General features: G+C 32.4%; 1 protein-coding gene across 2 annotated transcripts in view; it reads left to right on the top strand.

The window, feature by feature from the left end:
* The window catches only part of Znf654 (zinc finger protein 654), a 79,003-nt gene that overhangs the window by 3,698 nt on the left and 51,420 nt on the right, over positions 1-23,885 (top strand). For both annotated transcript variants that reach the window (XM_015478637.2, XM_015478636.2), the window contains exon 2: positions 20,170-20,315. In XM_015478637.2, coding sequence (XP_015334123.1) covers positions 20,170-20,315 — 146 coding nt within the window. The remainder of the gene's footprint in view (positions 1-20,169; positions 20,316-23,885) is intronic.

Genomic DNA, 23,885 nt, shown 5'->3' with positions numbered 1-23,885 from the left:
TGTTTCATTATGCCATAATGGGAAAAAATATTTAAAGAAACAGATCATTATTGTTTCTCTGACTTGTTAGGTTCTATGAACATTTCCTGAATTCCTGAAGGTTATAATAATTAAACTTATTTTGTTACCAGATATATTGAAAAATTGTAAACTAAAGAAGTTAAGGTACTTTCTTCTTAGGTGGCAGAATGAATACAGTGAATAATAAATATTTCTGGAAACACATTTAAATGTTAATTAAAGTGGACCTTAAATTTATTTTGTACTACAGTTGTCTTATTAGGCATCCCATGAGGATGTCATGAGTATAAAATGAGTCAGTGCACATAAAGTGCTAAGTACAATACTTAGTACATAAATAGGCTTAAATAGAAGCTATTAATATTTCTGTCATGTGAAATCAACTGAGAGTTTAAAAGGGGCATTAGAGATAATCTAATATGAAGGTAGTTTATAGTTTGTATCCTACAATACACTTAAGAGAAAATTTAGAAATGTTACAATTCTTAAATTCTGTTCTATTTCTGTTTGTAACCAGATGCTCCTGGTGAAACCAATGATTTGCAGAACAACTACATTTTCTCTGTTAGAAATTTTGCATCTTGGGGGGTGGGCATTTGAATGGTTGTCTACCTACCTACCTACCTACCTGTCTATCTTTGGGTACTGGTGGTTGAACCCTGGAGGTGCTTTACCATTGAGCTACATCCCCAGCCCTTTCTATTTTTTATTTTGAGATAGGGTCTTGCTAAGCTGCTGAGGTTGGCTTTTAATTTGCTATTCTCCTGCCTCAGCCTCCCAAGTTGCTGAGATTACAGATGTGCACCACTACATATGGTGAACCTTGAAATATTTTTGATTGTCATTATTGGCAGCAAGTAAGTAGAGGTCAGAGAATGTCCTATAATGCACAGAAGAGTCCCACCCAACAAATAATAATTTGGTCTAAAATATTAATAATGCTTATGTGGAGAAATTCTGCTATACTTTTATTTTGAGACGCTTAGTGGATATTTTATATGTTTAATGCTCCATGTGGCAAAGGGTAATTAATGATTCTTTAAAAAATTTTTGATGAACCCTTGTAGGCACTGTAACACATACTTAACAGAAAAAATTTTATTATTTCTGTAAAATAACTTGTATGTCTCTTTAGAGATATTAGTTGGGGGGAAAAAACCTCTTAGTTTTTGTATAGAATTTACATAATACTTCTAGTTTGGAAGTAGTTCTTAAGTTGTACAGTAAGTTTTTACCAATTTTTGCTATTAATTGAAATTATCTTTTAATGTATCTTTAGTTTTATCCATGTACATTATTTAAAAAATACTAGGCCAAATATCAGGACTTGCATTTTTCTGCTAATAAAAATCTGACTTAAGTAGCTTAAACAAGGTAGGCATTTCTTTCTTATGTAAAAAGTCTTACATAGAAAGTAGAGGGATGGTATAGTAGTCTTATCATTATTGTATTGTCATTTACACATATCAGTCATCCTTGCCTTCCTAGCCTGAGTTTGTCTCTTGACCCAAAATTGTTGCTGAAATTCAGGCCATCACATATGACTTCCAAGTGGTAGGAATAGGCATCTCTGTGGAATAAACAAAAAAATCATTTGCCTCAAATCCTACTTATTGATTTCTTCCAGGTTGTTTAACTATCCCCATCTGAAAAAAATGATAGGAAATTTTTTGTTCAAATTTTTGTATTTTCCTGATCAGTCCATGTGTATGATTTTGCTAGTAGGGAAGAAAGAAAATAAGAATAGGAATTATAGATGTAGCTAACTTTTCATGGTGGGAAGGGTCATAGCTTACAAAAACTAGCAGTCATGCTCTCTTTCCTTCTCTACTTCTTACTTTTCAAAGGCAATCCTTATAATTCTTAGTTCTTTTAGTATTTACCTCCATGTTTATAAATATTTTTCTTTATTTAAAAAGGAGGGATTTAACCCAGAGGCACTTTACTATTGACCTACATTCCCAGTTTTTTCAATTTTTTATTTTTAGACAGGGTCTCAATTAAGTTGCTGAGGGCCTCTCCAAGTTATTGAGGCTGGCCTTCAACTTAGGATCCTCCCTGTCAGCTTCCTAAGTGGCTGGGATTACAGGTGTGCCCCACCACACCTGACTGTTTTTTCTTTAATTGTGCATTTGATCAGTAAACTTAATTGAGGAAGGTAGGGACTACATGACCATTTTGATTTTCAGAATATTCAGTGTGTACACTTTGATTTTATCCTGTTTTCTCCATACTTCCTTTCTTTCAAACTTCCCTCTGCACTTCATTTCTTTCTCTCCAGAAAATTAGTTTTCAGCTTCCCTAGAGAATTAGGAGGTAGTTTCCATTGTTTTGCTATGAAGGGAATCTTGGGAACATTTTAAATTGATCTCTCTCTCTTTCATTTTGCTTTTATTTCCATTTTTAGAGGTATGTGGTGCCTCAAATTCCTGAGATTTTCTGGGGTTCTGAGGCTCTTGAGGCACAAATCAATTCCTAAATTCTCTCCACTCATGGAATGGGTTTCAGTTTCTTAGGTCTGTTTAGCCAGTTACCACCCATCCATCTAATTTTTAGCTACCCAAATATAGTCATCTCCTTTTTCATTCCTTTTGTCCTTGTGGATTTAGGTCTTTTAAAACAAAAATATTTTACTGTTATTTTAGTGGAGTTTGCAAGTGGGAACAGAAGTAAATGTGTGTTCAATCTGCCATACTTAACTAGAAGTCTCAAATTAGTTTTCTAGCTCAGTAAAGAGTAATAGACACGAAAGATGATGAAAAGAAAAATATTAAAAGTAACTACAGTGATTTATTACTTTTGCAAGAGTGTTCTTGACCTGTTCTGTATTCAGAGCTAGAAATAATTTCATTGCATCCATTTACTTTATGTATTCCTTTGGCAGAGTTATTTTATTTTTATTTCTAAATTGCAAAGTAAAATTTTTAGCTTTTTTTTTAAAGTGCTTTTTAAAAAATTGTTTTTAAAATTTGGCACATTTGGATACTTCCAGTTCATAAAAGGTGAATTTCATGGAAAACCATTAACTTTTTTATTAGGAAAAAAATTTAAATGAACCTTAGGTCATGATGAGTATATTTGGGGAACTAAGTATTATTGTTTTTTAGTGCTTTTCAGGTTGAATTCTAACTGTTCACAATGATATTATTTATAATAACAAATCATTGAAAAAAAATAATCTCAATGAGAAATGGTAGAAGAGCTTTACATATAATGGAATTCTGTGTTCCCCACCCCCAAAGACAAATAATATTTTTTCATATGGGAAATTTTTTATACAGGTTGAATGTCCTTTATCTGAAATGCTTGTTACCAAAAGTATTTTGGATTTTAGAATTTTTTAGATTTTGGAATATTTGCATGTACATAATAAGATATCTTGGGGGGACCCAACACCCAATATAAACTTCATTCGTGTTTTATATATACTTCATATATGTAGACTGAAGGTAATTTTATTTGATATTTTTGGTGCATCTTGCATTTTTGATTTTGATCTGTCACCTGAGGTCAGATGTTGAATTTTTGACTTGTGGTACCATTTGGCACTTAGAAAGTTTCAGGTTTTGGAGCACTGGATTTTGAATTTTTGATTTAAGGATGTTCAACCTCTAGTTTGATTGAATGTCATTTTAATTTCTGCAAAGACAGGACACAGATGATTTAAGTTTTGTTAATAAAAAAGACTGAAAAACATTATGCCTTATTGTTAGCAGTGGGTGACTTCTTAATGGTACATTTATTACTGAATTTTATTTTTCTTGCTTTTAAAATTTTTTTCTTTGTGGTCCTGGGGATTGAATCCAGGGCCCTGTATATCAACTGCTTTACTACTGAGCTACATCCCTAGATCATTATTTTTCTTATACCATATATTTTCTTATACCTGTTTATTTCTTTAGATTTTTTTGATTAAACCTACTTCTGTTATAATCAAAGGAAAAATAAGGTATAAAAATAATTTTTTTTTCTTTTCCTGCTTCACAGATTATTTTCTACATTTCAGTTATTTTGAGTATGATGAAATTTTGTCATTTCCCCCAAATATGTGAACTGCCTTTTTTTTTTAAATTAAAGAATTGGTTAAGTGAACTTAATAAATGTCATTCTAGGTTGACTAATTAGATCCTAAACGTAAATAACTTATTTATACAAAAACTTGCATTAGATATATATCTACCATTCTAAATAACTATTCATTGCATTTCTTAAAAAAATCTGTCCCAGGCCAAGGGTGGGGGTACATGCCTGTATTCTCAGCCCTTTGAGAGACTAAGGCAAGAGGATCAAGATAGAGGCCAGCTTCAGCAGCTTAGCGAGACCCTATCTCAAAATAAAAAAAAAGAACTGGGGAGGTAGCACAAGGGTAGGGTGCCCCTGGATTTAAAACCTGGTACTAAAAAACAAAACAAAAAACTCAAAACAAAACAAAACAAAACCCCTCAGGCTAAGGGTGTAGCTCTGTGGTAAAGTGCTTGCCTAGTATGTATAAGGCCCTATCCCCAGTTTTAATTTTGTAGATAAAATGGTAGAAGAAAATATTTTAAGTGGAGTTTGTTACTTTTAAGATTTTTAATGATACCATCATTTTGTGGTTCTGCCAAAAAGAAGTAAGGCACCAGTTGTACTGTTAATGTTGGCACTGATTTTTTTTTTTCCCTGCCAAAATGTGCTAAACTATACCTTAACAGTTACAAACAAGAAAGAACTTTAAATTCAAGAAATTTATGATAAAATATGTGTCTGGTGAAGTATTTGAAAGAATTTGATCATAAAAATCTGTTTGATTGAATGCCATTTTAATGTATATTAATATGTATTCGCCAGGATTTTAGGGCTAGTGAAGGTAGCAACCTAAATATGAAAGGAGAGTGATTTGTGTTCCTATTCCTAAAGTCTAGCACATTAAGACTCTATACCTTCAACTCTCAAAAGCAGCAGTGAATATGAAAATAACCCAAACTCTTTATCTGAGCAGTAATAAAATCATTGATGTGAGGGTTGAGGCTTGTCACTTATATAAGACTTTGGGGATACATAATAGATATGCTAATGTGGATACTTGGACAAGTTGAGCTCTGCTGAGATTCTTTGGTTTAGTTTGAACATGTTGAATTTAAAGTACTTTTGCTTTGAACAAGGAGATTTTAAAGATAGTTAGACTTACAGAAATTACAGCTCATAAGGGAGGTTTGAGCTGTATGATTGTTATCTGAAGCCAGATGTGTGAATGCACTCACAAGGGACAAAAACAATCAAGTAGGGAAATAAGAGGAATTAATACTGAAGCTTGAGGAACTCCAAAATTAAATGGCCTAGTAGGAGTGGATGAGGCTTCAAATGAAGTTTGAGAAGGATTGAAGAGATTAGAGAAAAGTAGGGAACTATAGTTTCACTGAAGGCAAGGTGAGACAATGTATCAGGATAGAGTGAGTGGTAACCTGCATCAGAAGCTGTTGAGATTCAGTTATATTAACATGGAATCTTTCGCAGCTCCAAGAAAGGACTTTGTGGTAGGTTCAGGAGTCATGCTGGAGTAGTTTGAGGAATGGGAGATGAAGAAATAGAGGCAGTATATATAGATAATGTGTAAAGGAGAAGGAAGGATATGGGTAGTAATGAGAAGGATTGTGGATTGAATGGAAGAAATTTAAACTAAATAAATTGGGTTCGTTTAACACCTTTAGAATGAGCCATTTGAAAGGAGGAGAAGAAAGAAGTGATAATAATAGAGAATTCCTGAAAGGAAGGAAGTACAAGTTTCAAAACATACCTGGAGGGATTGCTTTTACATGAGCTTTACAGAAAATAGTTCATCCTTTAAGAGTGCATTAGGTGGTTGGAGATTAAAGAGAATGGAGGTCTAAGATGATAACTTCTTTGAGAAGTAGATTGAACTGACCTCAGCACTATTAGAGTTTGGTAATTATGATTGTAGAGTGACCACTAGTTTGTACCTTTGTTTATCAGTGCTTACTAGGTGAAGACATGGAGAACATGACTCATTCATTCAGGGTTGAGTGATACGCTGCAATTAATTGGTTAATTAACTTTGAGGAAAAAAAGAGAATAATTTTCTGGCCCCATTGTGGCCAAACAGCACAGAGAAGTGAAAGGAGAAAAGACAGAAGGAAAAGTCGTTATATGAGTAGATATTAGCAGACAGGTCAAAGCACTGATGTGTGTAATGTGAAAATATGTATTTATACGTATGTATGTACTATCCCAAAAATATGTGTAGTCAGTTTATTAACATATTTCTACAATTAGAATTAAATGACATTACCAGTATTTTTGCTACTCTAAAGTTTCAGTGTTCTAAATTCTTACTACTCACTACTGATAATTGTCTGAGACGATTTTCTGTTTTTAAAATAGAATACTATAGACTTGGTAATTTACAAAGGAAAGAAACATTTCTGTCAGTTCTGGAGGCTAGGAGTCCAGTATTGATGGGCTGCTTTTGGTGTGGGCCTTCTTGCTGAGGTAAAACAAGATGGAAAGCGTCACATCGCAAGAGCAATGATGGGTGTATCCTTATGTTTTTCTCTTTTTATAAAAGCTCCTAATTCCATAATGATTGTCTTATCCTTGTGATCTTATACTTCCCAAAAGCACTGTCTCCAAATACCATCAATACATGGGTTTGGGGATTAAGTTTTCAACATATGAAATTGTGGGGGAAATATTCAAACTATAGCACTGATGATTGATGTGTGTATATTATGTTTTTAATATCTGGAAATTACATTGGGATGTTTTATATATATACAAACATAAAACTATAACTCATAGTTTCAGTGTTTTCTATGCCTTGGAAAGTATGAAAAGTACTTAGCCTTTTTTTTTTAATCTCATTTAATCTGCCACATACCCATATGGAATATGACATTATTCTCACTTTACAGATAAAAAACTAAGATAAGAAATTAAGTGGCTTGACTAAGTCGTGTAGCTAGTATGTGATAATCAGACTGGAACCTGGCCAGTCTGCCAAGAGTCAGCCTGTGCACTTCCCTAGTACAATACACATATACATTGTATTATACCTGGGAATATCTACTTGGTATGTATTATAGTATCTGTGCATATCTATTTGATACTGTAGCATATTAATATTGATTGAGCTGAAGTAGTGGAATGGATATTGGTTAAACAGTAAAAAAGACCCATAGCAGCAAAAACTGAAGATGTTCATGAACATGAAAGAAAGATTAAAAAAAATTAAGATATTAGAAGTTTCTGGCAGGAAGTGATTCTCAGTTCTTTGAATATTCTTCCTTAATCTATTTAAATGGGATATGCTTAGAAGCAGTGACTTACTATAGCAGTTATTCTCTGATTAAAGCTCTGATTACAAACAGTAGAAGTTATTTGTGTTTTGAATGCAGGAGGGTATGGGATACGTTTTAAATGTTTATAAATGATTAAATTTTTACTTTCCCATATTTTAGATTTAACATTGAGTAATCCTACAAAATCAAAATGGATATACATTTTTGGATTTTATTTAATTTGTTCTATTACCATCCTTTGAAAAACTTCCCAGAGCTCTCCCAGATTATAGAATTAGTAAAGTTTAAAATTTGTATATTCCATGCTCATGAAGGTGTGGTAAAAAATGCTTATCTCATTATCAGTTGGGGGAGTAAAAAAAAATCACAACCTTTTGTGCTACAGTTCATCACAGTATATTAGAAATCTGAATAATAATTTATACCTTTTGACATAATCATTCTTATCAAACTATATATTATATATTATGTTATATTAATGTGTATTTTCTTATAGAACTTTATATTAGAAAATATAAATTTGGAAATAAAGCTTTTCATTGTAAGATTAATTATAATTAATGAAATAATGAGTTAAAAATGGGAAAGCAACCAGAATCTTTAAAATAATTGAGTATATTTTTAACTTCCAAAAACTAAAATATTATTCAGCCATAAAACTGTTTTTAGTAACTGTGTGATGATCTAGAAAAATATAATGGTAACTACAAAAAACACAAAGAACTAGAGTAAAAATTTGTTTGTAATAGGAATTCTATAATTTGACTACGGTTCAATCCATTCCCAGCATAGTCACATCCCAAATTTAGAGGAAAAGTGTTTTGAAGAAAAATCAGATGAATTATTTCATTAGAACAGGATTTCTTGATGATAATCCATAAGAGCCATTTGCATACTTCAGGAAGTCTTGAACCTTCTCAAATTACTTGTAAAAACTTAATTTCCATTTTTCTTTTGTGAGCTAGTCCAAGATTTTTTATGATTCTCTTAATTTTAAAACTTGCCATACAAACAAATAAGGCAACAACAATCCAGACACACTAAAAGTTGTAAACCTTTGCTGTAATCCATAGGTAGCGCTGCCTATTTTTGCAAGTAAGCTTCATTGGAATTTGCCCATTCATTTCTATATTTTTCAGTGACTGCTTTCATGGTATAGCTGGATTGAGTAATTGGGGTGAAGGATGTATGACCCATAAGCTATTTTCTGGTTCTTTAAGAAAAAATATGTCAATTCCTGTCCTAGATTCTCATTTATTCTTTGCAACCATTTTATAAGTACTATTTTTATCTTCATTTTATGAATGATGCAGCTGAGACTCAGGTTAAGTACCTACTCCCAAAACATGTAGCTAGGAAAGGGAAATATGTCAAGATGCTATTTAATTTATTTGATTTTCTACATGTTATGCTGTGTTTATATAGAGTGTATATGCAATTTTTGTTTCCCACAATGGCAGATGATTTGAAGCCCTGGGGCGAGGGTCCAGCAATTTATGTTTTACACAAGCCTTCCAGGTTCTGATACTAATTCTAATGCATACTAAAGTTTAAGATCCACTGAACTAGAACATAGAAATTTTTGGTAGGTATTAGATTGGGGAAAAAGTATTGGTCTGGATCTTGGCTTAGGGTTTTAAATTTTGTAGAGCAAAGCAGTGTCATCATTAATTAATCTTAAAATGTTTTAAGATAGACTAGAGGAGTTAAAGAATGAACTACCTACACAAAGAAAGGAAACTTTATTAATTATTTAGAAAAGGAGTGACTAAGGGCCTGGGTGAATGATTGCAGTGAAAATGGAGTGGCAGGAATGGTTTCAAGAAATACAGTGGAAATAAAGAATTTAGCTGAATCTTGTTAATTGTAAAAACAATACAAAAGAATTCTATGAAATTCTAAGATTTCTATTAAATTGCATTGAGTTTTTTATCTGAATATCGGCGTATGGTAGTAATATTAGCAATAAATAGTAGATGGTAGAGGGAACAATTAAGACATCTAAATTAACACTATGATTTTCATTCTATTGGATTAGAAAAGTTACTAAGTTTCTTAAAAAAAGAAAGGAATAACAGAATTTGTTAATCATTAGCCATAATGTACATTAATTAATCTTGAGGATATCTTTCCCATTTAGAACAATTAATTTTAAAGTAACTGATAATTAAGTTTATTGAAATATAAAACTTAAATGGACTTTGAATAGAGGCTGCTTTTCTGTTTTAGTTAATTTAGGTATGATTTTTTTTGTTTTGTTTTTTTGTTCCTTCAGTGCTGGGGATTAAATCCAGGGCCCCTTGTATGTTTAGTATGTGCTCTACTAATGAGCCACATCTCTTCCTCATGATAGTTTTTAAGTTTAAAGTTTTCTTTTAAGTTGTAATTTGGGGATGTAAGCAGCTTTGGTACAGGGGACTAAATGTATCATATTTAGTCAATTGAAAGGCAGTATATCAAATTTGATTGAGTGAATGTCTCCTATTTTACAAGAAGAAAATCTAGAGTCCAAAGATTAAAATCTCAAATTCCTTCCTTTCTAGAATGTTGCCTCATCTAAACCAAAGGGTCTCTTGTGTTCCTCTGTAGTTTAGAGGTGGGGATTTTTCAAGCTGTAGCTTAGGTTGTCTTCCTTTGCTTTGAGTGGCTTCCTTCACCTCACTAAAGGATAATTATTTAAATGCCAATCTTTTTGTTTTTTAAGAGTTCAGAAGGTCAGTAGGTGAAATATTTATTATTGAATGCAGTCCAATACTCATTAAATCTAGAAACACTAGTAATTCCCTGAATTTAGTATATATTACAGTTGACTCTCATTACTTTTGCCAGTATGATTTAATGATATTGGAGGGAAGAAGGAGAATACCCTGGAAATAGGGTAACTAGTCAGTTTTTCTCTTCAACCTCAGCATGGTGCCAATCTTTTGTACCACCTTCCAGACATCGTAACTTGTACCTTAATTTTACCAGTAAAACTCAAGCGGTTGCTTTATGCCATTGTGTATTTATCATATTTTGGGAGAGTCAAGAGCTCTTATATTCAAACATTTCTTTGTTCCTGAAAGTTGTATCTAAATTTGTGGTTTTGCAAAGTTTGAAAATTTCCATGAATGGTACTAGATCTTAATTGATATGTATTGCTTTTGATTTCCTTCATTTTAAAAGCTTTGTTTCTTTTGTGTTGTCCTTGTGCTCCAGTGCTGAAATAAGTGTGGAATCTGCATAATGGCACAGCTTCTACTGTGCCTCCAGAGTGTATAATGTATAGGAGTGTATATAGTGTATGTAGTAGTATATATCACTTCCTTGTAATGTGTAAGGCTCCGCACAGCATTGTTCTGCATTCTCCCCTGCCCCAGTGTTCTGTCCTTGTTTGCTTCTTTATCTGTTTGTGCCAAGACATATTTAGTCCTGTTATATGAGCTGTTGCCATTCCCCCTGAAATTGAACAAAATCATAAAAGTGCTCTTTTTATGTCTCATATTTGGATTTTTTGGGTAATAACTATCAACAGTTACCTGTTATTGTTTCTGAAGTTTATGCTTTTTAGAGCCCAGTGAAGATAATATCTGGTCTTTTTTTTTCCTTAGTCCTTTTTAAAAACTCTGCTTTTAATTGCTCTAGGTCTTTCATAATTTGTTAAACTTTATTGGCAGTGTAAACATTTCTTTTTATCACATTGCTTTCAGCAGTAGTAGGATATGTCATGTCATTTTAGATAAACATAGCTGGTTTTTATTTTTGTTTACATTTTTGGCTATTCTTAAGTCTGGCTGGCCTCTTTCTTTTCCTTTCTCTTTTCTTTTTGCTCTTTCAGTCTCTTACAGTATCTTCCATAATACAGAGATGAAAGTCCAGGAGTCCTCAATTCATCCAAAAGCTTTCAGTATCAAAAACTTTTGCCCACTGTCATCTTCCTTACTTTAGAAAATCTTGGTAGCCCAAACATTAAACCTAGGACTGACCTCTTTGTTTCTCTTTAACATTTGCCTTTCCTGTTCACTCCTGAGACCTAACTTTCTGGTGCACTTTCCTTTATAGTACCTTGCTGTATGATGTTGCCATTTGCAATAATTGTTAACAAGAAATGTACCTGAAATGGTTCAGTATTTTAAGATAATCTCCCTCCCTTTAAATTTTTTTTGTAGTTGTAGATGGACAGAATGCCTTTATTTTATTTGTTAATTGAACCCAATGCCTCACACATGCTAGGCAAGCTCTTTGCAACTGAGCTACAGCCCCAGCCCTCTCCCTTCTTTTTTACTTCTCAAAGCTGTTCAGATTTTATGTTACCTTGTATGGTAGTCTCAGTTTTCAAGGTGCAGTTTTTTTGCTTTCTCTTATTATCATTTTTTCCATCTGTCATTAAAAGAGCATTTACCACACTTAGATTTCTGGTCTGGTTCAATCTTGATATTTCCATCCTACAATTAACTTCTGTCTCTCAGTTAGGTACCATCGGAACCAATTATTCTTCCTTTCTTATAAGTAACAACTATAATGTTTCTTTTCCTCCCTGTTCCATTTTTAACACGAGTTAGTTTGGTATATAACTCATTTTTCTCTTTTGGTATCTTTCTAATGTAGCTTTTGAGCGAACTCATATTCCTAAGGAAATTCCTACCTTTCCCCACCTTAATCTTATTTTTCTTTATTTTTTCTGTTATTTTAATGTAAGTATATCTTTTATTTTTTAAACAGATTTAGTTCATCTTGAGACTGAGCAAACCTGGTACTTAGTGTTTGTTCACCTGTCATTTTAATTCGATCATCCCTTTCTCCTTATGTATGTATTCTTAGATTTCCTTATTCATGTACCAATTATAATGTTTATGAAGAAAACATTAACTACTATATACTCTCCCCTCTATTTTCAAAACAAATGGGAATTCACATAATTGACAGGGGTCAAAGTTTATTTAAAGCCTTTAAAATGATGTATTCATAAGAGGAAAGTCAAATTTTCAAACAGATTCCCAGGCTACCATGTGTAGGTCTTAAGCTGCCTCACATGCAGCGAATGCAGAAAACTCAAGAAAAAGACAAATAAAACCTGTACATTAACCTTGTCCTGGAGCTAGTGGGTTTTTACTAGTATTGTTGACTTTGTTTTACTTATATGATCATAGTAAGGGAATTTTAGGGGAGGATGAAATTTGTTCTCGCAGTGATAACTTTTGAGAAAGTACTAAGTTCTTATTTTATATGAATGTGAGAGTGTAGAGAAAAAAAGAGAAGTAGTTTCCTAAATATCCAGAATTTAGGAAGAGGATAAAAAAAAGAAGAATTGAGATAGAGGAGAAGAATACTTAATGGGTTTTTGTGGTTTACCGGTCCCTTCTCATCTCTCTTTCACTTACCAGTATAGGAATTCTGCTTTCTAATTCTTTGCCTTGGCTTATAGATGAAGTTGATGGGCACAATAAGAAGGAAAAGTTATGTACTTAATGTTTTATGGGAAATCATTGTCCCTCATTTTATTCATGAAGTATACAAAAACTTCCCATTGTGAGAATAATATAAAAATACACTGCTTCTGGGATAGAGATACCTTTTCTTTATTGAAATAACACGGATGAAAAATAAATGAAAAATGCTATATATTGTTCAAGTACAGACTGGCAAAACTACAGCTTAGCAGAATATTGGAAAAACAGAAGTCACAATTAGTTTTAAATACTAATACTAAATATCTTTGTTCAAAGTCTTATTTACAGTGTGTTTAATGGCAGTCTGCTGTAAAGCCAAGGTTGATTTTTAATGTGGAGGTAATTCTTTATAGCATATAATTGTACTGTATTTTTTTCATGACTTACCAGAAACCATTTATTTTGTTTATGTATTGAATTTTAGGTGGATATTGTGACAGTAAAAACTACTTCATAGGCTGAATTATTTTATTAAGTGAACTTGTATTTAATATGGTAATGCTAAATCTAGAATTCTTGTATTAGCAAGTATAATACCCTTTGTTTTAAACTTTTATGTATATTTGATTGATTTCTGTGCTAAACTAATTTAGTAGGATTTTGATATATATCTTCTTTCCTCTTGGATGGAATGAGTTCCTTTGGTATGACTTTATTGAATTTTGTTCTTTCCTGTATGTGTTCATTATCTTCTGTTAAATCAATGAATATGAATGCTTTGGGTAGAAAAATATAACTACTTCATTTTAAAAATATGTTTTCTCACAAGGTGAATGATTTTCAAGTTAGGGACTAACTGTGGCTAAAAGAATTAAAGACCAAAATATGTAAGTAAATCTGGTATGAGTTTCAAAATAAGTGTAAATCTCTCAGGTAAATGACAACTTAGTATACTGTGGGGAACAAGGAACATTTTGTATAAAATTATAGTAGTGTTTGAAGAAAGAGAAAACTGAAGAGATGTCATAAATCTAGATATGGGTAAATACTCTGCTTTTTTAAAAGGTGGTTTTGGGAATGACAAAGACTATTAAAAGTAGTATAACATGCAGTAGAATACTGAAGTTTATTAAATAAAAGGAAGTCAGTACTTAGAAAAGGGTTTTTTTTATCGCTGGTCATTTCAGGATCATTAAATCAGATCATTGAAAGTTTTTATTTCTACTTCTTAAAAAATAGGATTACTGGGCTGGGGATGTGGCTCAAGCGGTAGCGTGCTCGCCTGGCATGTTGCAGCCCGGGTTCGATCCTCAGCACCACATACAAACAAAGATGTTGTGTCCACCGAAAACTAAATATATATATATATAAATAAAAATTCTCTCTCTCTCTCCTCTCTCTTTAAAAAAAAATAGGATTACTGGTAAAAGATATAGGAGATGTGACAGCCTTGGGATATATAGATTTCACCAGTTTTTTTTTTTTTACAAAAGTTTTTCAGGACATTCTTATGGAAAGAAGGAGATATGAGGAGGTGGATTAGTGTTAGTAATTGACCACTCTTGCTAAAAACATATTTGTTAATTATCCTTAATATATACTGAAGGATCTGAATTTGGCTCTATTATGTGTGAATTATTTTTTTATATACAACCTTGATGTGACAAGATAATAAAAATCTCCTTTTCAGAGTTTGTGTGACTGGCAACACAAACTAGGAGTAAAAGCTAATGTATTAGCTAGATATGTAGGTAGGACTGAAGGTTTGGCCAGGAAAGGGAAAAATGAAAGTTATGGGATATAGAAGAACTGATTTAATAGTAATCTTTATGGAAAATATATAGCATTTTTGTTGACTCAAAGTCAGTAAAACCTATTCTCAAACTGTATAAATATAATCATAGGGTCAAAAACAGGGATGCAATAAGCCCACTGATTCTGATTGAATTGTCTAGAGTCTTATGTTCCATTCTGGGAACTATATTTAAAAGGAACATGGATGACAATTTGGAGCATAAGCAGGATATACTAGTGAGAACTGTGAAAATTTTGGACACTATTGGGAAATATTTGAAATGGTTGAAAGCATGTGTTTAATTTACAGAATAGAGAGAAGAGTCTATGAAAATGTGAGTGATGGCTGGTTTATAATGTTTGACACAGTGTTCTTTGTTTATATAATTTTAGAACTTTAAACTAGAACTAAAGGATGTCCATAGCTTTTGCTTAATAATAAAGAATTTTCCAATAAATGAGTCTAATCTGTTAAATCGAGTACATTTGTCTTTTGAGGAAATGAATTATCCATTTATAGCAGTATTAATATTGTTTACCCCTCTAAGAGTGATATAATAATGGGTTTTCATGCTTTGATTGGTAGGTTGGACTAGAAAATCTTCTATATACTTTTTAACAGTAAGATTGTAAGGATTATTAAGATTTAAGGACACTTACTCCATCTTCCGATTAGTAAAGGTTTAGTTTTACCACATGCATAGAACCTTTTAAAGACCTTCATGTTTTAGAAATATAAACTTAAGGAGTAAAGAATAAAGAATGCTCCTTTAGGGCTGGGGTTGTGGCTCAGTGGTGGAGTGCTTGCCTGGCATGTGTAAGGCACTGGGTTCCATCCTCAGCACCACATAGAAATGAATATATAAAGTTCTTAAAAAAAAAAAAAAACGTACTTTATTAAGCATTGGAAAGTACTAGGTTTTAGGTTGTTTGCTACCACAGATCTAAACAACTTTTATAAAGAATGTATTTCTAAACCATTTTGATAGTTTTTAAAATATGATTTTTTAGATTTTTGTTTACAGAGTTATCCTGATAGAACAAGCCAAAATGACAAAAAACATTTTTTTTTTTTAGTTGTAGTTGCCAGTACCTTTATTTTATTTATTTATATGTGGTGCTGAGGCTCAAACCCAGGGCCTTGTATGTTCTAGGCAAGCGTTCTACTGCTGAGCCACCGCTGAGCCACCCAATTTATTTTTGATTGTAGAGTTTTTTCTTTCTTTCTTTCTTCTTTTTTAATCTTCATTCACCATTGTAAATTGTAAAAACAATGAATACTTAGGTATATTTCAGGCATGAGACATTTTATTTGTTTTGCTTTATCTAGAATATGCTTCATTTGTTAGATAAATATAGAACTAAATAGTTGAAACTCATCAGTGGTTTTTGAGTAGATTTTGAGAGTGACCTGTTTCCTTGCTAAAAGTTTAAAGTTTATTGTACTTAATCATGTTTGGAAACAAATAATTAACCATGCCATAACTTTGCTATAATATAGTCACTAAAATCTTAGTTCTTTAGTAGGCCTGTGATTAAGGCAATATTAAATTCATTTTACTGAAGAGTTTTTATATTTGTTAGATTACACAGCCGATAAATGAGAGCTGGAACTCAAACTAGGTCTGTATGATTCCAAAGCCTATACTCAGAAAATAGCAGCTTATAAATGCATAGATGGTAGTGATCTGTGTTGAACAAATAGAGATATGTGTTAGAGCCATTCTTTGAAGCTTTTAGAATGGAAGATAATTGCAACATGTCTTCTGAATGATTTCATTGTAAACAAGTGGTGAAATTAATATTAGTGAACACCTTGACTGTGAACTATTCAAAATAATGAAGGCTGATGACAATCGAGATTTCAAGGAGGATGACAGCTTTGCGAACTAAGAGAAATAAAATTGTTAATGATCTAGTCTATTAATCATTACCTGAGTTTAGACATCAGGATCATTGTTTGCTCAATGACAAACTAATATTTGGTGTCCTTCCTTGTTATATAAGATTAAAAAAAGGAGAGCCCACTTAAATAGATAACCATGTTTCAGTTGATCACATTAAGTGATTTTTTTGGTTGTTTCTGAACTATTACATTTCCATATTTTTGTACATGCGTGAATTAGCTTAGGCTGCCACAACAAAATGCCTTAAACTGGGTATCTTAAACAACAAAAATTTGTTGTTTAATAGTTCTGAAGGCTAGAAGTTCCAGATCAGGGTACCAGCATGGTCAGGTCCTTGTGAGAAATGTCTTCTTGATTTGTAGATGGTATCCTTCTGGCTGTGATGTGACTTTTCCTTGGTGCATGCTTGTAGAAAAGAGATCTCTTTTCCATTTCTTTTTTCTAAGACTACTAATCCTATCATAATAAGTTTCCACATGACCTCATTTAACCTTAATTACTTCCTAAAACTATGTCTAAACACAGTCACATGGGAGATTAGGGCTTCATCATATGGGATTTTAGATGGACACAATTTAGTCCATAACAGTTTAAATAGCCTTGCTTTTTAAAATATATTAGTTGTAGATGGACACGATGCCTTTATTTTATTTATTTATTTTTATGTGGTGCTGAAGATTGAACCCAGTGCCTCACACATGCCAGGCAAGCATTCCACCACTGAGCCACAACGCCAGTCCCTATATGGTATATTTTAGTGATGTTAAATTAGTAATATAATTTTTACTTTCTAAAAAGTTTACATTAAATCAGTATTTTGACTATTTTGACAGAATGAGTCTGTGCTCATTCTTACATTAAATTTATGCTGGTAAATTAAGATGTGACACTATATAGTACACATTGTATCACTTTTGGGGGGGAGGTGTATATATGCCTGTAAATGGGAATGCTGAGAAAGCACTGCAATACTACTTGACTATTCCAGCATCTTTTTTTGGAAGAAGCTTTGCCCTTCTCTTCATTGCCCCTTATATCATGGTTTGCTTCTACCCTTAGCTGTAAGTTCTTTCTAAAGTGTTCATATGGTCTCCAAAAATACCACAAAAATGTTTGTTTCTTTTGTGTGTGTGTTGGGGGTGGACGACTGGGGTTTGAATGAATGAGCTACATCCATACTCCTTTTTAAATTTTGAGAATAGTGTCTTGATAAATTGCTGAGGCTGGCCTCAAACTTGCCATCCTCTTACATATCCATCCTGTGTCACTGTGTTTAGGTGTGCAGTACCATTCCTGGCTGAGGAAAGGGTTTCTTCCAATCCCTAAAGGACTGCTGACTTTGATTTTCCACTTTGCACCATTTTCTTTAAGAATCGAGAACTGTAGTAAGGATAGATTTTTAAGATCTAGGTAAATATCATTCCTATTGTTTGTAGCAACTTCAGCATTATTCTTATCTATCATTATGTTAAGACTGTTAGTTATTAAAATGTGAAAAAGAAATTGGAAGATATGTTGTTCTCTGCACTGTGGCCTGGTAAAGCACATTCATATTCTGATGTCATAGTATCAGCTCCCATTTGCTGAAAGCTTATGGTAGCACTCAAAGTAGGAGAAAAGTTTCCGAGTAATAGGGCAGTGTAATTGTTTATATATTTTAAGGAAAATATTTCAAAGAGAGATAGTGTTACAGTGAATTAGCACTGCATGACATTAGTGTAAAAATACATTGAAATGTCACTTAATTTTTTTTTTAATGCCTCTTCAAGGATATTGTAGCAAACCTGTTGGAGATGTTGCTCACCAGGACTTTTTTTTTTAATGTTAGGTTTGGGTTCAGCTAGATCAGGCTAGGTAGTGGTAAATAAAGGTAGCTATAATGAGAAACATAACCTGAGAAAATAGAAATTTTCTAAGGGAGAAATGAAGTCCATAAATTGGAAATGAATAAGGTGTAAGTAGACATAAATTAGGGGAAACTATTTGAGATTGGAGATAGAAAGTTGTGAGGTTGTCAAAAATCTTTTTTTTTTTTTTTTTTTTTTTTNNAAAAAAAAAAAAAAAAAAAAAAAAAAAAAAAAAAAAAAAAAAAAACCACCCAATCAATAAATGGGCTAAGGAGCTGAACAGACACTTCTCAGAAGATATACAATTGATCAATAAATATATGAAAAAATGTTCAACTTCCCTAGTAATTAGAGAAATGCAAATCACCCTACTCTAAGATTTCATCTCACTCTAGTCAGAATGGCAGTTATCAAGAATACAAACAACAGTAAATGTTGGCATGGATGTGGGGGAAAAGGCACACTCTCATACATTGCAAATGGGATTGCAAATCGGTGCAACCAATCTGGAAAACAGTATGGAAATTCCTTAGAAAACTTGGAATGGAACCACCATTTGACTCAACTATCTCACTCCTTGGTCTATACCCAAAACACTTAAAATCAGCATACTATAGTAACGCAGCCACATCAATATTTATAGCAGCTCAATTCACAATAGCTAAACTGTGGAACCAACCTAGAAGCCCTTCAGTAGATGAATGGAATATTACACAACATTAAAAGAAAATAAAATAATGGCATTTGCAGGTAAATGGATGGAGTTGGAGAATATCATGGTAAGCAAAGTAAGCCAATCTCCCCAAAACACAAAGGCCAAATGTTCTCTCTGATAAGTGGATGCTGATCCATAACAGGGGAGGGGCATGGGAAAAATGGAGAAACTTTGATTGGCAAAGAGAAGGGAGGAGTGGGGAGGGAGCCTGGGGACAGGAAAGATGGTGGAGTAAGATGGATATCATTACCCTAGGTACATGTATGACTGCACATATGGTGGATGCTACATTCTGTACAATCATAAAAATGAAAAGTTGTTCTGCAGTTGTGTGCATTGTATCAAAATGCATTCTTCTGTCATATATACCTAATTAGAATAAATGAATAAATACATAAAAGCCATCTGGCCTGGAGAGCTTGGTTAGATGATTTATATGTATTGTGATTCTAAAAATTAATTTTCATTTCCCTGATACCTCATACAGATCAGGTTTCTGTATAAGATAAATGGGAAATAAATCAGAATTTCAATACCTCCAAATTCAGTTGAACTTAAAGAATTATTTACTTTCATGGTTTGGGAAGACCCAGACACAAAGCAGCTTTCAGTGTTGATGGCAACAGAAAGAATATTAATAAGTATTAATCATCCACAGTAAATTATAAATATAATAAAGGAAAATTAAAATGCAAAAGAAAAAAACAAATGACTGTATTCTGGACTCTTCCTAATAATAGGATATCTGTTAAATATTCACAATCAATGTATAACCTTCATTTGTTGACAGAATGCTTAGAGCCTTATAAATAATAATGATGGTAATAACACACACTCCTCATTTTCTTTATTACTATATTGTAGCTATTTTAATATTTAATAATTAGTGTTTAACCAATTATTAAATAGCTGGATGTTATTAAATAGCTGGATATAGGACATGAAGAGCATTTGTTAGAAATTTGGTAAAGTTTTACAGTTGAATAGTAGTCATTCATATGCTGTTTTGTTTACACGTTTTTAAAATTAGTAATTGATTTTATTTTCAGATGTATGCCATGAAAATAAGTAGTACAGGACTTTCCCCCATCCTTCAGGTCATCTGTGTTCATACTGAACTGAAGTTTTACTTTATCCAGTAAATTTTCTTCATATCTTTAAACTTGAAAAGTTGAGAACATTTTCTACAGTAACGTACTTTTTGGATTATTTCCCTTTCAGGTGGTTGAAGATTATGCTGGAAGATGGCAGGTCCCATTGCCGCAACTTCAGGTTCTTCAGACAGCACTTTGTTGTTTTACGTCCGCCAGTGCATCATTCCCAGATGAATGTGAGCACGTACAATATGTTTTGAGTAGTCTTGCTGTGTAAGTACTCTTTTATTTCATATAAGTACATTATTTTTATTGATGTATTTGAGAGATTGATTTTGATTATTTCTTCTTCTGAAGAAAATTTTCCTTAAGTGCGCCCTAAATTTTTTTTTCATTTCTTCACTGAAGTATTTAGGTTTAATTTTGAATATTTAAACAAAAATTTACTTTAGTGTTAGAGTTAAATGGAATTTTGACACATAGATTCTTCTGATCACTATAAGCACTCGGATTTGCTTTTTAATTCCCCAGATTGCCTTTGCAATCAAATAGTAAGTCCCAGCAATTAAGGCCATGGTAATTAGCAGAGGGACCTAAGGTATGCCAGAAACAGGTTAGGAAAATGTTTTTTAAAAAATGTCTGTGGGAATAGTGAATTGAAGATTACAAACTGGGCACTTGAATTTCTCCTCTTTGTCCTCCCAGGTGTCTGTTGAAATTATTGTAAAGAAGTAAAAGAGAAAGAGTGTAAATAGAATAGATAAGGATCATTATCAAATGAAAGATAACCACAATTTTCTTAAGTTCAGAAAGCAGATAGAGGAGAGAGAATTGAAACCACGGAAACAAGTTACAACTTTTATTTGTTTATATTTATTTAGCTTTAAGTTTTACTCACACAATAATAGTGAAAGTATTTATCTCCATTACTTAGGCAATAGAAAATATCAGGGAATGTCTTATAGGATTAGTATTAATTTTTATTTATTTTTTTGTATGTACATATTGGTTATTTATAAAACATTTTTTTTTAAAACTATGTGTATCAGTTAAAATAAGATTTCCCTGTTTTGTAAGTAGGAAGCCTTTCTGTCTTTCCTCCTTCCACCAACAGGGGTGGAATTGGAACATGGTGGGTATAAAATTTTATGGAGAATGAGATATTTCAGGAGTATGCAGATAAAGGAATTGCAGGTTTTTCATTTAGCTCAGTCACTAGGCTTTAGGGCCAGGGTAGGGTAGGGAACTGTATTTATTACTTTTCTTTTCTCCTAAAGAAATTAAATGATACTGGAGCATAAACCTGTACATTCTGGCATTTAAGTATACTTCATTGAAATAACTAATTACTTAAAACCCCACAGGAAAAAATTATTAGTCAAGGAACCTAGACATGCTCACAAGGCTTCTAATTACTTGCTTATGGCCCTATTTTTAAATATTAATGGATATTCAGGAATCATCAGACATTTGAAGAATAACATGAAAAAAAATACAATGAAGGCAAACCAAAAAGAGTTTGGAAGAATAGTGTTAATGCTTCAAAAACTAAAATATTAAAATGAAATATAAAATCTATAATTAACATTTTAAGAGATTTGAGAAGATACATATATATGTATATATATAAAAACATTAAAACAACATTGTGCTATGTGAAAGGAATAATGAGATGGCAAAAATGAGACTGAAATTAAGAAAATATGGTTAACATTTCAGGTTGGAAGAAATAAAGATATAAAGAAATAATACATAATCAAGAATATAAAACAAACAAAATTTAACAGTACATGTTTAATTGACCTGTATGTATTTAAAATTGTAAAAGGGAAGAATTTAGAGTATAACATTGCTTACATTTGTAAAATTGAGACAGTATTTAAAAAAAAAATCACTTAAAATTTGTTTTCTTTGTATTCATTTTGTGATGCCTAAAGGAATATGGGACTATATTAGGACTTTGTGATTGTAACTGAAAAACCTTACTCAAACTAACTAAGCAAATAAAAAAAAAAAGATTTATTAGATTACTAAACCATGGAAAAGTAAGAACTAGAACTCATTTCAGGATCTTATGAGTTTAGGAAATAAAATATCATTTAGAACTCTTTTTTCCTTTTTCATCTTTGCTCTTTTGGCTTAATTTTTTCAGAGCTGCTGACACTTCTAGGTTGAACTTTGCTAGGCATGGTGGTACACGTCTGTAATCCCCAGTGGTATAGGAGGCTGTGGCAGGAGGATCACAAATTTGAAGTCAGCCTTAGTAACTTAGAGAGGCCCTAAGCAACTTAGCAAGACCCTGTCTCAAAATAAACAAAAAGTGGTAAGGATATGGCTTAGTGGTTTAAGTGCTCTGATATAACGAACAAACAACAACAAAAGAAGATTAAGCTTAGTTTATTAAATAAGGGAGAAGAAATTCCTTTACCCCACTACTTCCAGTCAAATATCTTGGGACAATACCTGGCCCAACCTGTATTATGTGTCCACCACTTGGATTAATCACTCAGTTAAGAAGCGGTAAAATTTTTGGCTTGTTCTAATGACAAGTCCACCCCATGGTTGGGGAAAACAAGGATACTACATTGGTAGCCCCCAACCACAGAGATGTTAGAGAAATAAGCAGTTTCCTCAAGAAGTATGGGAGGCCGTGTAAAAGAAGGTTGGCTAGGTAGACAAAAATAGATGTTCAAAGAACATTTTTATATTTTCTTATATAGGCTACTAAAATAGTTCCATTTATTCTCTACTGATTTTTGAGGAAAATAAGTATAAAAGAAATAAATTATTTTTAAGCAATTATTATTATTCTGTTTTTTCAGTGCCCATTAGGATTCCCCCCTTATCTTTGTTATAGTGTTGTAATGTAAAAATGCTTTTAGACCTTTCAAAAATTCACTTTTATTTAAAATATCATGTACTGACTTCTGTTTTATTGCTAGATTATTTACTACTGCTCATGTAATAAGTAATATTAAGCAGAATCAAATTTTACTTAAGATGGAGAATGCTTGGTGAAAGAAATTAGTAATCTGGATTACTAAGTAGTAATTTTATTTTATTTGGTACTGAGGATTGAACCCAGGGGTGCTTAACTTCTGAGTCACATGACAGGGTTTCACTGAATTGCTTAGGGCCTTGCTAAATTGCTGAGGCTGGTTTTGAACTCATAATTCTCCTGTCTCAGCCTCCCAAGAGCCACTAGGATTACAGGCATGTGCCACCACATCTAGCAGTAGTAATGTTTCTTAAAAGGAAAATGTTCTGTATTCTTAGGATTTACTTTTACTTCCAGTTTTCTAGTAAACTATATTTTCTATGTCAGAAGAAAGATGGAGAATTAGCTAAATGCTGGTTGTATTAAAAGAGTAGTAAGTTTGTAATGGCAGATTTTATATAGATGAATTTTCTGGTCAAAGATTTATTTAACAATTATTCCATAATTACCCATTCATTTATTTTCTCTAAAACTCTGTGCTTGGTTCAAGTGATAAAATAGGAAATAAGATAGACAGGTCTTTTTCCTGAAAGACTTTAAAGAGCTACAGAATAGTAAATCAGCAGTTATGTTATGTAATTGCAATTTTGATATACTTTCAGTAATCAGAGAACAAAACAAAGAACTTGATCTGGTCTGGGATGTCAGGGAAAATTTTCTGGGTGAATGAACACTTGCTGAGCTCTGAAGGAATGATAGGAATAACTTAGATGAAGGAGCTGAAGAATCACATTCAGCATTCAAGGCACCTGGACCAGGAAGTCAAATGTTAACAATTTATTAAATTTAGAATGTGTTTGTAGAATTCTTTTTTATAATTTGCATCATTATATTCAAAATTTTTA

Source organism: Marmota marmota, unplaced genomic scaffold (genome assembly GCF_001458135.2).
Source record: "Marmota marmota marmota unplaced genomic scaffold, marMar, whole genome shotgun sequence".
Lineage (NCBI taxonomy): Eukaryota > Metazoa > Chordata > Mammalia > Rodentia > Sciuridae > Marmota > Marmota marmota.
The sequence above is the reverse complement of the archived record's forward strand: the minus strand, read 5'-3'. Positions and strand labels throughout refer to the sequence as shown.